The 12,704-nt window shown below is 41.6% G+C and overlaps 1 protein-coding gene across 1 annotated transcript in view; it reads left to right on the top strand.

Annotated features, from left to right (window-relative positions):
- The window catches only part of LOC143490841 (complement C3-like), a 159,887-nt gene that overhangs the window by 75,186 nt on the left and 71,997 nt on the right, over positions 1 to 12,704 (top strand). Inside the window, exon 11 of the mRNA XM_076989351.1 lies at positions 10,172 to 10,287. Within this exon, the coding sequence (XP_076845466.1) occupies positions 10,172 to 10,287 (116 nt within the window). The remainder of the gene's footprint in view (positions 1 to 10,171; positions 10,288 to 12,704) is intronic.

The raw sequence follows: 12,704 nt of genomic DNA on the forward strand, positions 1-12,704 counted from the left end.
CTGTGGACGGAGGCGACCAGTAGGGGGGCGCTGTACCGTGACAGACCCCCCCACCTAGCCACACTCCCCTCCACTGGGTGTGTGGCACACAGCGGCAGCACACAAAACATGAAGGGGCAGGAAGGCAGGGACAAGGCTGTGTGTGCAGGTTATCTCCCTGAGGCGTGGCTACGTCACCTCCCGGACCGACCTACCTCCTCCCGGAGCTGACCCCTGCTTTCTGCTAGGGGTCACCCCAGCCTCTTGGGGAGTCAGCCCCAGCCGGGGCCTCTCATTACTAGGTGGACTCCTCAACCCAACCCAGGAGCGCCAGAGACAGAGGCCCAGAGCACCCCTATCGCAGGCTGGGGAACAGCCTCAAGGGCCTCCTGGTCACCCTGAGCAGGAGGGAGGATCTTCATCTTCAGCGGGAGCTCTTCAGACCGGTGCCCCATGGTCCCCAAACATCTGGGGGCCCTAGCCCTCTAGGGAGGGGCTCTTTAAGACCGGGCTCCGGTCACCCCAAAACATAAGGGGGCTCCTGCCAGGTGGAGACCCCCACAAGGTCCAGGAACACTACGATCCACAGCCAGGGAGAAGCACCTGCACACAAAGCACACACACACCAACACAAAACACACATGCACACTCACCCTGATCTCCCTACCATGGGGGAGGGGTCTCCATTCTAACTCAGGAGAACCCCCCACTTACCTGGTCAGGGCCTCCCTCGGGAGCGACGCCGGAACCACAGCTGGTCCCCCCCACAACACACATTTAAGGGGAGGAGCATGTGTAGAATTACATTGAACAAAGCACACGCACGCTAGGACAAAACACACACGCAAAGACAAGACAAACAAAGAAAAAAAAACAGTGTACAACTAAAAAACAGATGAGACCACACATGCGTGCTCCGCACACAAAATAGTGACGCGCCGCTCAGGTTCGCAGTCGCTTCCCCACATAGAACACAAGACGAAACGGGGAGCAAGGCAACTGTGATGAGCGGCGACCGCGTCACACACAAAACATTTAACATTAAACACAACGAGCACGCACACTGATCCATACATCTGTTCACCCGTACATGTAACAATCAACCACACAACAAGAGCTTTCCCAGGGAAGACAGCCCTGGTCCTTGCCGTGCCAAACACACAACACATAAGCACGGCGGAACTCTTCACACAAACACCACGCAGACAAACACTTACCACGAGACATGACCATGAACGAAGGAGAAAATAAAGGAGACTGGCAGCTTCCGAAAGTGGCTGGTTATTCTGTGACGGGCAGGGTGAGCGAAATAAAATGGAAGCGATCACGCCAAGTCTCAGGGAAAATAGATGATTTAATAGAGAAAGTGCGCAAACCAAAAACCTGTGACATGATCCAAATTAAGGATATAATGACCAGCGGTCAACTGGTACAAAGACAAGACGTATATAGACAAACAAACGACCCTCAGGTGAGACGGATCGTGGGCTTTGCCCACCTGAGGGACAAACACAACACCAACAAAAACAATGACAAGTGCCACTGTGGACGGAGGCGACCAGTAGGGGGCCGCCATACCGTGACACAATATATAAGGTAGATAATAATAATAAAAACAAAACAAAAATGTATGATATTGAAAAATATAATAATCTTATGATATAATGACAACTAACGCATTGGCTCACCGGGGAAATCCCCGGTAGTAATGTATGCAATAGGGCTGGACCCGAATATTCGGATATTCGGATATTCGGTCATTGAGTAGGTATTCGGTTTTTAATTTTGGTATTCGGATATTCGTGTTTTTTTTTCTTAGCTCCGCCTCACTCTAACGTTACAGTTCCGTTCAGGTTAATGGCGGTATATGAGAGGCAAAATGCATTAGGTATTAGGTATTTTTAATGTGTGTGCTCCGTTATTAAATTTGGCGTTTGTTTAGGCTTCCCTGTAATCTATAATAATTTAATATTGATTTCTTTTGAAGTTATTAAATGTTTGTTGTTTACAGAATGTTTCTCCCCACGTCTCATGTCTTTTTTGTGTTTCCCCCCGGATTTTTTCGCTGCGCACATCGGCCCAGTGTCCGCGGCGGCTGCTCCGCTGCGCAAGCCGGCCCAGTGAATAGCTGTGTTTTTGTGTTTTAGTACTTGGGTTATACTTGAAACAAAAAAAATCGTTTGTCCAGAAAGTATTTTATATTCTTAAACATTGTTAATTATATTACAGTGGACGAAAGTCATTGTAAACTGTGTTGTTGTTGGCCGATTTCAGTTTAATGATGTGCAGTGCGTAGCTAAATAGCTGTTTTTTGTGGTTTTGCACTTAAGCGGGAGGGGGGGCATAACACTCGTGACGGAGTTCAGCGCTATTTTCAATATTTTCAATAGCGCTGAAATAAATCCTCCGGTTTAAAATGAATTCTCCCGTCAAAATTAAGAAATATTTTTAACAATTCTGGGTCCGGATGGGATGGCATTTGGGTCCGTATACAGTTAATCAGGAATGAGATTGGGTCCGGACATGACTGCGTTCGGGTCCGGATCAAGACCGCGGTCCGCCAGTTGCCGACCCCTGGTTTAGAAACTATTTTATATTCTTAATATAATCCGTTTTTAATCAGTCTTATTTAAAAACGAAGCTTCGGATATTCGCTTCGAAACAGTGCCGAATATCCGGAGCTCAAAAAACGCTATTCGGGCCAGCCCTAGTATGCAAGTCTGCCCCTGATGGCATTCACATCACCACATTGTAAATAAAATTTCATATATCTATTAAAGTCCAAGGGAGTTTTACCTCTCATGTCCATCGTTCTCAGTCTCCTTAATTCAAATACAATCTGCTTAAAAACCGTCTCTGCAGAACACATCATGTTTTCCATATCTTCATATTTACTACACACCCAACCAACCAGTAAACCTTTTTTACATTCTTGGATAACATTTTATCAAATATACTATACATAACACATTTCCTGACACCGCCCCACTTGATACGAGTCCCATATAACCTTTCCCATTTATCCACAGTTCTGTGACATTCAAATAACAGATGTTCAATAGTTTCAATAGTAATTTAAATCAACACTTGCTCCCAAATGATCAGATATGAAAGATATTCAGTTTTATATCATATTACTCTTGTTCCTTCTGTAGATCTAGTATAATACACCCTGTCAATACTCGTCATATATAAAGTAGGATAGGGTTATTTTAACTTGGTCATCAAGCCATCTTGACAGGTTTATTATTGCCCCCCAATAAAACTTTATGACCCCTTCCCCTTATCGTGCTTTGTACATTGTGAGCATGAGATCTAATTGTAATTGTTTAGATTATTATCAGGAGCCCCTAAATCAGGCGTACTCAACTAAATTTGTCCGTGGTCCAATTTTGGCAGATACCTGTGACCTGAGGTCCGGTGCGGCGGGGGTGGCGAACGTAAGTTGTTGGGGAGGGGGGTGGGGTGGGTTGGCGAACGTAACACTCGTGACGGAGTGTTTTTTCAATAGCCCTGAAATAAATGCTACGGGAGCATTTAATTTAAATGTTTTTACATTTTCATTCTGTTCTGAGTTGAACCGGAGATTTTCCTAATCCTCTTAGCGGCATTTTATTCGTTAAAAACGACTAGCGACAAATCGAGCTTCAATTTCTGGTGGTTTTTGTTGTAGCTGCTTGTGTTTGGAGACTGACTTCTATCACTCAAGCCAAAATTGAGCTTCCCCTCCTTGAAAGACCAGCATCCGTCACTGTGTGTGAGTGAGGGTACGTGTCTGTGTGTGTGTGTCACATAGAGTATAAATATTTTTAGAGAAATAAAGTTTAATTACCTTAAAATATTTACAACCTAAAAAGTCTCGTGGGAATCAGCAGTGATCTTAATCAACTGATTTCATGCTGGTAGACCACCCCTCCAAACAGCTTTAAACGTATTAAAAGGTGCTCAGAGAACGCAGAGTGTACACTTTAACCCTTATATGGTCCAAGGGTCTGTGGGACCCATTTTGAAAAAATCAGCTTAAAAAAATTCTACAATTTTTTTTTTTTCAAACTGAGATTCATTGGTCCTTGGCTCATTTTCCGTGAGCAACATAAGTCAGAAAATATTTTCAATGACCACCCCCCCGTACCCCCCCCTTCACATTTGTATTACATACAGGGTCCAGGGTCCACTGGGCCCTGGGCTAGTCAAAGTGGGCAATCAACATTGGGTTGGGTAGTTGATAGTCGTCTGTATGACTTTAAAGGATATACAAACAAAGGACAGAGGTGTTTGGCATGCAAGGGTGGGCAACCATCAACACTTTTGATGGTTGTCACATCAGGGGTTGATTGCATATTGTCAGACAGTGGACGAAGAATCTCTATAGAGACAAAGGGGTGAGATCTGAAAGAAGCATCTTTTCTCTCAGCCCTCATTATCCCTCCCTCCTCTCTGGACCTGTATGTTTGTGTATGTATGTGTGTGTATGTGTGTGTGTGTGTGTGTATGTGTGTGTTTGTGTGTGTTTCACCCAATCATGGGGACATGATGCTAAAAATGCTAAAAATGCTATAAAAGATGGCAAAGCAATTCTCAGTTCAGACTGCCTTACAGCTGATATTGGAAGAGACAGAGGATTTTGATGATGATTCAGAAGAGGAAATTTCAGGATCACATTTCTGAAATATCAGAGTCTGATACTGATAATGAAAAGGAGGATGAGCAGCAGCCAGCTCCGTTAGCACCAGCCCGTGAGCAGCTAGCCATAGGACCAGCCTGTCAGCCAGCATGATTTATGATTGATTTCCTTATTGTGTTACATTTTAATAAAAAAGTAACTAATAAATAAATAAGAGAGCAAACTAATTTAACATATGTATTGTTTATTTTACTTGCAATTGGGCTGAATCTGCTGATTATTTTAACAAAAATTGCAATGGGTCCCCCACACCCAGCTGGACCCCAAGAATGTAGACCACGCCTGGATCTCATCAGGGTTAACCAACGAGCCAAAATAACCGGATAGTTAAAAAATGTCAAACTGCCCAGGAGCACCACGAAAATCTGTGGAGTTTAGCTGTAGAACGGGGGTTGCGGCCTCTGTATCCCAAATCTGGTCTCTGCCTGATGGACGTCTAGCCGGATCTTTTTTTCGATATTGAGAACCACAACGTTAGGCTATTTACAGCCTCGTCACACCCCGATCTAACATGGCTGTGCACGAATCAGATGTTAACTTTTGACCGAGGTAGTTGGATTTTATTTAGAAAATGGTGCTCTTAGCGTGAGTTTGTTTATGAAAATTATAATTTGCCTAACCCCTGTGACGAGACATATAGTTGGGTAAGTGCAGAACACCCTCGGTGGACTTTTACAATTAAAGCGACAGCGATCTGCGGTGTGGAAATGAATTTACAATGCTATGTGGTTGAGATCTCTGAAGGAAACACCACAAGGGTTGACTTTGGACGTTGCAACTGGTACGAGTTACAGAGTTATTTTTATAAAATAGATAGCTTGTTTCGACAAGCCAAAGATATCTGATATCAGAAGAAATCTTTTTGACGCGTTTGAGGCGGACATACCACACCCCTCTACCGTGGTCAAAGACAGCCAATGAACGCTTACTCTGCCCCGACCCGCCCACAGCTCCGCCTACGAACTCTCCCTCGCTCTGGGTTTAAAACGGTACTCCCGATCCCCGAGGCATCGCTAAAGGCTACGCTCTCATTGTTTTTCCGCTAAACAATACAAGACATTACAACATGGCTTTCAACAATACCTTCGTGCAATCCGCAGACGTCTTTGACCCTAAAGATGACGCCGAAATGGCTGTGCGTGTGGACACCTACGAGCGAATGTCATTGAATGACAACGCCGGAGGCTCGGACGGCATAGACGGCTGCATCACCGCGCCGATCCTCAACATCATTTGTGCGGTAACCGGAGAACTGTTGGGTCAGATTATAGCTTCTGACCTGAAAGAAAACTGCCACGGGTGCGCGATTGATCACCCGAGCCAACGCCAGCATGCTTGTCTACAGGATACTGATGACTTCAACCTGGCAAACAAAGCGCCAAAGTTATTTATCTGACTCTTTAAACCGTGGTTTAATAAGGTTGTGGTGAGGGCTCTCAGATTTTGCGGCGTCGTCGCGATCCCATCAGCGCAGAAGCTACAAGGAGCGGCGGAAACTTTCGTTACAGACCTGAGCGGAGAGAGAAACATTTCGGACTCAGTGAGAGACATTCATGAAAAAAATCCCACGATCTGTACAGATGAATTGTATGCCGATGTAACCGACTTTTGGCGGGTTCACGAGACTCTGAATACGCCGGGTAACCATGTTTGGAGTTCTTTGCCTATAGCCGCTAATGTTATTCTGACCAGAAAAATGTAATGTAATGATGTGTGTTTTTTAAATGCTTTTAATATGTATATTTTCAGTGTGGTGTTTCAATAAATAAACGATTTTGGTAACCTTGTGGTCATTGTCTATTTAGATATGTACCATGACTGAGCGGCTGTTTAAAAATATTTACTACGACCCCGCTTTGTCGGGGTCTTATGGGGGTGTTGAAAATCTAAAAAGAGCCGTTATTGATAAAATTGGTAAACGCGTTGACGGTAAGCGAGTTAAAAGATGGTTAATGGAACAGGATTCTTATACGCTACATAAGCCGGTTAAGACTAAATTAAAAACAAAGAGTGTTTGTTCTCAATATCGTTGCGCAATGGCAAATAGATTTGGTTGATATGAGCGCGGTAGCGGAGCATAATGACGGCATGAAATTCATGATAACATGCATAGATATTTTATCAAAATATGCATGGGTTCATGTAATTAAAAATAAGACCGGTGTCGAGGTAACCAATGCTTTCAATTCAATTTTAAATGAAGGAAGAAAACCGGGAAAGCTTCAAACTGACTGTGGCAAAGAATTATTTAAGGCTTAGAAAGTGCTTTGCATCTGTTCGCAGAATGCATCCAAAATAGTAGCATATGTGGACAGGTGTAATTGGAGAGAATCACACAAACCAGACAGTTTCAAAAATGTATGTGGGGCTTTTATGTCCCACCTGCTCCCAAAAGGAAAAACAGCATTAAATTTGTTTGAATTTGGATACTTTGAAAAATAATTGTAACACTAAACAAATGCTTTAGTAACAGTCTGTAACGGATTTATTCTAAATAAGTGAACCCAAGAGCCCGGCCACAGAGAAAAGACATCTGAGACCTCCACCAAAACTATGCGGGAAAAGATACCAAAGAAAAACACGGTACGGGAAAACCAAGGGAAAACGATCGCGGTAACCTCTCACGACAAATGAATCGAAAAATAAACACAGGACGCCAGGGGTAGTAGCTGGCTCTCATACCTGAGAGATAACAAACAGAAACCCATTTCCAAAATAATAATTTAAAAAACTTGACAGAGAATATACAGTGAAGGGAAAACCTCAAAAGACCAATCAATGACTTCTATGTCCATAACTGAAAATTCAGGACTTATATAAGCTTATTAGTCATGGAAGAAAAGATAACAGTAGTGGACTATTCCAATAATAAAACGTTGAATAGACACCACTCATTTCACATTCAAAATACAGTAATATCATAAGTGCAAGACATATTTTGAAAATAATAAACAAAATAAGATTGTTCAATACCATCTTGCTTACATTCAAAATTGCTGTCAGCCTGTCTAACGGAAGGACACGCACACCGGTGGGCAGTGCTGTCTCCCTTCTAAAGCAAACAAAGGTACATCTATGTCAATAAAACTCATTTTTACATTTTTACCACATGAATGACTGAAAACACTTGCATGGTCATGCTACTTCATACACCGGGGATGGGCAACTGGCGGCCCAAATAGATCAATAATAATTTAATAATTAAAAGAAAAAAAAACGATAGAGCAGGACTTTTTTGTTCTTGTCACGTAGGGCTACGCCCCCCTCTCCCGTGTCGGTGTTGTTCCTTGCCCGGTTATCCCGCCCTGCGTGTGTGTTGTCCTGGTTTCCCTCTGTCTGCCACGCCAGTGTCGTCGTTGTGTTCAGTTGTCTCTAGTTTAGTCCTGTGTACTTGTATCTCTGCGTTTCGCCCGTTGTCGGTTATTTGTGGTTTGTTCGGTTTTGTGGATTATCTCTGTCATCGCTGTTCTGGTATTTTCCGTCTCCCTTGTGTTTCTGTTACGACTCCTGCCTGTCCTGTTGACCACTTGGACGGCTCTCCCGTTTTGACCCGTGCCTGTACAAACAACTTCGCCTATGGAATTCCACTTATTAAATCTCGCTCTTCTCAGCGTTTGTGTCTGCCTCATCGCTCCGCAGCGCGCTACGCGTTACACTTCTTTGATATGAAGTTCAAATTCAGTTCAAATTCCTTTTTGCACTTTTTTATTAAGCAAATGTTTTGTCTTTGTTGCTTATTAAGGACATGTTAATGCATTTATATGCAGAAAATAGATGTATGTTGGTGCAATAAACATACAGATCTGAATTCATTTAAAATGTGTTCTTATTGAGAATAATTTGTAGTGTCTTTCATATCCAATTATTTGAAGTGCGTGGTCATGTGGCCCTCCAATATTAGTGCTGAAAACATTTTGGCCCCCTTTGTCATGGAAGTTGCCCATCCCTGTCATACACTGTATTGCCAAAAAAATTCACTCATCTTCCTTGACTCACATATGAGATTAAGTGATGTCCCATACCTACATATACCATACATATGACGTGGTTCCACCCTTCGTAGCTAGAACAGCTTCAACTCTTCTGGAAAGGCTGTCCACAAGTTTTAGGAGTGTGTTTATGGGGATTTTTGACCTTTTTTCCAGAAGCTCATTTGTGAGGTCATATACTGATATTGGATGAGAAGGCCTGGCTCTCAGTCTCCACTCTAATTAATCTCAAAGTTGTTCTTTCAGGTTGAGGTTCATCCACCCCAGACTCTGCCATCCATGTCTTTATGGACCTTGCTTTGTGTACTGGTGCACAGTCATGTTGCAAGAGAAAGGGGCCAGTTCCAAACTGTTCCCACAAAGTTGGGAGCATGGGATTTTCTTGGAATGCTGAAACGTTCAGAGTTCCTTTCACTGGAACTGTGAGGCCAAGCCCAGCTCCTGAAAAACAACCCCACACCATAATCACCCCTCTACCAAACTTTACACTTGGCACAATGCAATCAGACAAGTACCAATAAAATGTTTTAATCTAAAGAATAAATCTATATTAAGTTTTATCTTCCAAGAACGTATGGTAGCATAAGAACGCTTCATTATTTCCTTTTAGTACAAAACGAAGTAATACGTTAATATTTTGTGTACTAAGCCACCAAACCAGTACTATTAGGATCAGTATTTTTATTCAGTACTATTAAGATCAGATAATTTTTATAATATTAGTGTATAGGATGCGATTGGATCTCACCTGATGTTTAAAACGTGTTGATGTAGACCTATTTAATTCTATAATTATTAAATTCTCACTTTGACACAGCATGTTTCAGTCACAGTTTGGTCAAATTCAGTATGTATGAGAATTGAAGGTGTATCTCAGGGGTACTCAACTAAATTTGTCCGCGGTCCTATTTTGGCAGATACCTGTGACCTGAGGTCCGGTGCGGCGGGGGTGGCGAACAGGGGCGATTTTAGGATCTGGTCTTTAGGGGTGCCCAGCCCCCAGTGCTCACAGAGGCACAATACCAAAGTATTGCGCAGGTGCAGAGCAAGTTTTTTGCATAATATAATATTTAAAAAATGTGTTGAGCCAGGGGGTGCTGAGCAACCTCACGGTGGTGCTCTAGCACCACTAAAAATACCCTAGCCTCGCCCCTGGTGGCGAACGTAATAAATGAAATAAATGCTCCGGGTTTTTTTTGGTCCATATCCAGTTAATCAGGAATGAGATTGGGTCCGGACAGGACTGCGTTCGGGTCCGGATCCGGACCGCGGTCCGCCAGTTGAGTACCCCTGGTGTATCTAATCAACAAGCTCAGTGTCAACTGCGGGATATGCACCTACAATTGATCACATAATGAATGTTTTTATCAACATTTTACTTTCAAAACAAACATTTTTGAAATCCTATCACTAATATTTGCATGTTTAAAATTTGTACTCTTATGTGAAAGTACATTTCTAATTTAACTTAAAGTAAAGACTTGAGATTTTCTAAACACTTTCTAATGTTCTGTTTCAGGAAGTGAAATGGTGGAAGCTGAGAGAAGGGGTATTTATATAGTTGAATCCCCCTATGAGATCCACTTTACCAAAACCCCCCAGTTCTTCAAACCTGGATTGCCCTTTCATTTAATGGTACAGTAATGACACATTCATCTCTTATCATGCACCAATATTGTTTAAATGGTTAATAATCAATTAAATGTAAATGTATGAAAAATAATCCCTATGATGTCTATTCCGGAGACCAGTAAATTACCAATTGTAAGAATTTCTCCAGTGTAAAATGCTTAAAAGTTTGCCCATTGTTTGATCAAGGTCTTTTTATTGAACATTTTTGTCATATACAAAAAAATGTGCAAGCTCTAAAATGTGCTAAAGCACATTTGGACAAGCCAGCTTCATTTTGGAGTAAGGTGCTGTGTACTGATGAAACTAAATTTGAGTTATTTGGCCATAACAAGGGCCGTTATTGTAACCCAGGTTAGAGAGAGTTATTAGATGTTAAAATTAGATAAGGTACAGGAGTGGTGTGTTACCAGAGCGGAGCTCGGAGCGATCGTTTTCTGCATGGTCCTAGCGCTAGATTCATCGCTATTTAAATATTTATTTTTTTACCGTTAAAAAGTGGGAGGGGGACATGGATTCGTCGCTATTTAAAAAACTCTGGTGGATATCCAGCCCGTCCCGCAGACTTTTTTTTTATTATTAAATAATAAAATGTTATTTAATAATATGTGTTGCTCTTGGGTCTTGTTTACGTCTATGTATTTAATTCAATCTGGTGATTGTTGTTCATCTTTATTTGAGTCTACCCTTATGAGCTCGTCAATTTGTTCATTGCCTTTAAGTGCTATTGCTTTATATCTAAATAAATGTGTCTGTTAACCTTATACAGCAGAAATGTAAACAATTTCATTCATTTTGAGCGAATGGTACTAGCAGGCCCGTTGACAGTCTTGCTGGGGCCCGGGACAAGAAAGTTTCACACCCATGTCCAAATATGCCACACCCGGTACACACCCTTAGCCAACTAAGCTAACATGCTAACAATTTCCTTACACGAAACTGAGGAGCTACGACAAACAACAGCGTTGGACATCTTACAGAAAGACCAGAAAATTACAACGAAGTAATTTTGTTATATTATAAATGTTATGATATGATATTTATGTCCAATATAGTCTGACAGGCTAAGCTAAGTTAACGTAGCCAACTATGCTAGCATCCGATACGATACAGAGTACTCTAGCACTTAAATGCTCCAATACTGTTTATAATCTAATGTTTAGTATTAGATTATATATTTTGTACAAATTCTTGTATGAAAAATTGTCCATTTTTACTCACGAGTCCATTGTATCGCTTCGTAGCGGGTGTACAGTCTTACTTCCGGGTTGGCGTTGTATCCGAAAAATGCACATATATTCCATAAAAAGTAATCCTTTTATTTTCTGTGATGTTCAAAAGTATCCACAATCAAAATAAATAATGACCCCCCCCTTCACACCTCGCCGGGGAGAGGTGCTAACCACAATGGATCTACTATGTTAAGGTCTTAAATTAAAGCCTTATTAGTAAACAATATTTAGGTGACAAAACATTAAGTCATCTCACATCCATCATAAATATAATAAATATAATAATATATAATAATAAACCTCGTGATTGACTGCATGTAGACGGCTAAAACTCAGTAGGCATGTAGATGATATAGGACATTTTGAATTTATAGCTTTTGTTTGGAGATCAATGTTTAATATGTTTAATAACGCGATTTAGGAGCTGGGCCTGCAGGCAGGCCCACTAGGGGGCGCTTCTTGTATTGTTCCTGGCATTCCTCCAGATCTCCTCATTACAACAGCCAGAATAACTCAGTACTATGTCATATTTCAGCTGTTTGTTTTTGGAGATTAGCTGGATACTCTTTTATTGCCAAATACTTTATATAAATATTTCTAATAATTAGAATTTGTGTTAATTTTCCCTAGGACCTTAAAAGTAAATATGGAGTTCTATTAAAGTTTACAAATTATAGACTTAGCAGAGAACTGGAGAATATATGAAGAGTTTGGTTCCAAAACGTGATAAACGCCATTAAAAAAAAAATGAGTTAGAGCTAGAATCAGAATGGTATGTGACCATTCTTGAAAAGCCAATATTCAATTTTGATCAAAACGCCACATCCGCCGTGTAATACTGCCCTACTTTCTCTCTCTCTTTCCAAAATGCAACAAACGCCACTCCTGATTTCCCGCAGAACGCCACATCTCCACTCATCCAATCACAGCGCACCACCACATATGGAAACATCATAGAACGCGACCTGTTGAGCCGCCCGGCATTTCTTGTAGCTTACTTTGTTAAAATATATCTCGTTTTTCACTCTCAAAGTCCGCTAAAATGAACGGTTTTGATGGTATAGAGGAGCCTGTTCGTATAGCAGTTATACTATTTATGTTAATAGTTATACCATTTTACTATTTATGTCTGTAACGGGTGCAAGAGAGTCGAGGATGCAAAGACGAGGTGCGTTTAAAGGCTACGTTTAT

This window comes from Brachyhypopomus gauderio, unplaced genomic scaffold (assembly GCF_052324685.1).
Source record: "Brachyhypopomus gauderio isolate BG-103 unplaced genomic scaffold, BGAUD_0.2 sc67, whole genome shotgun sequence".
Taxonomy (NCBI): domain Eukaryota; kingdom Metazoa; phylum Chordata; class Actinopteri; order Gymnotiformes; family Hypopomidae; genus Brachyhypopomus; species Brachyhypopomus gauderio.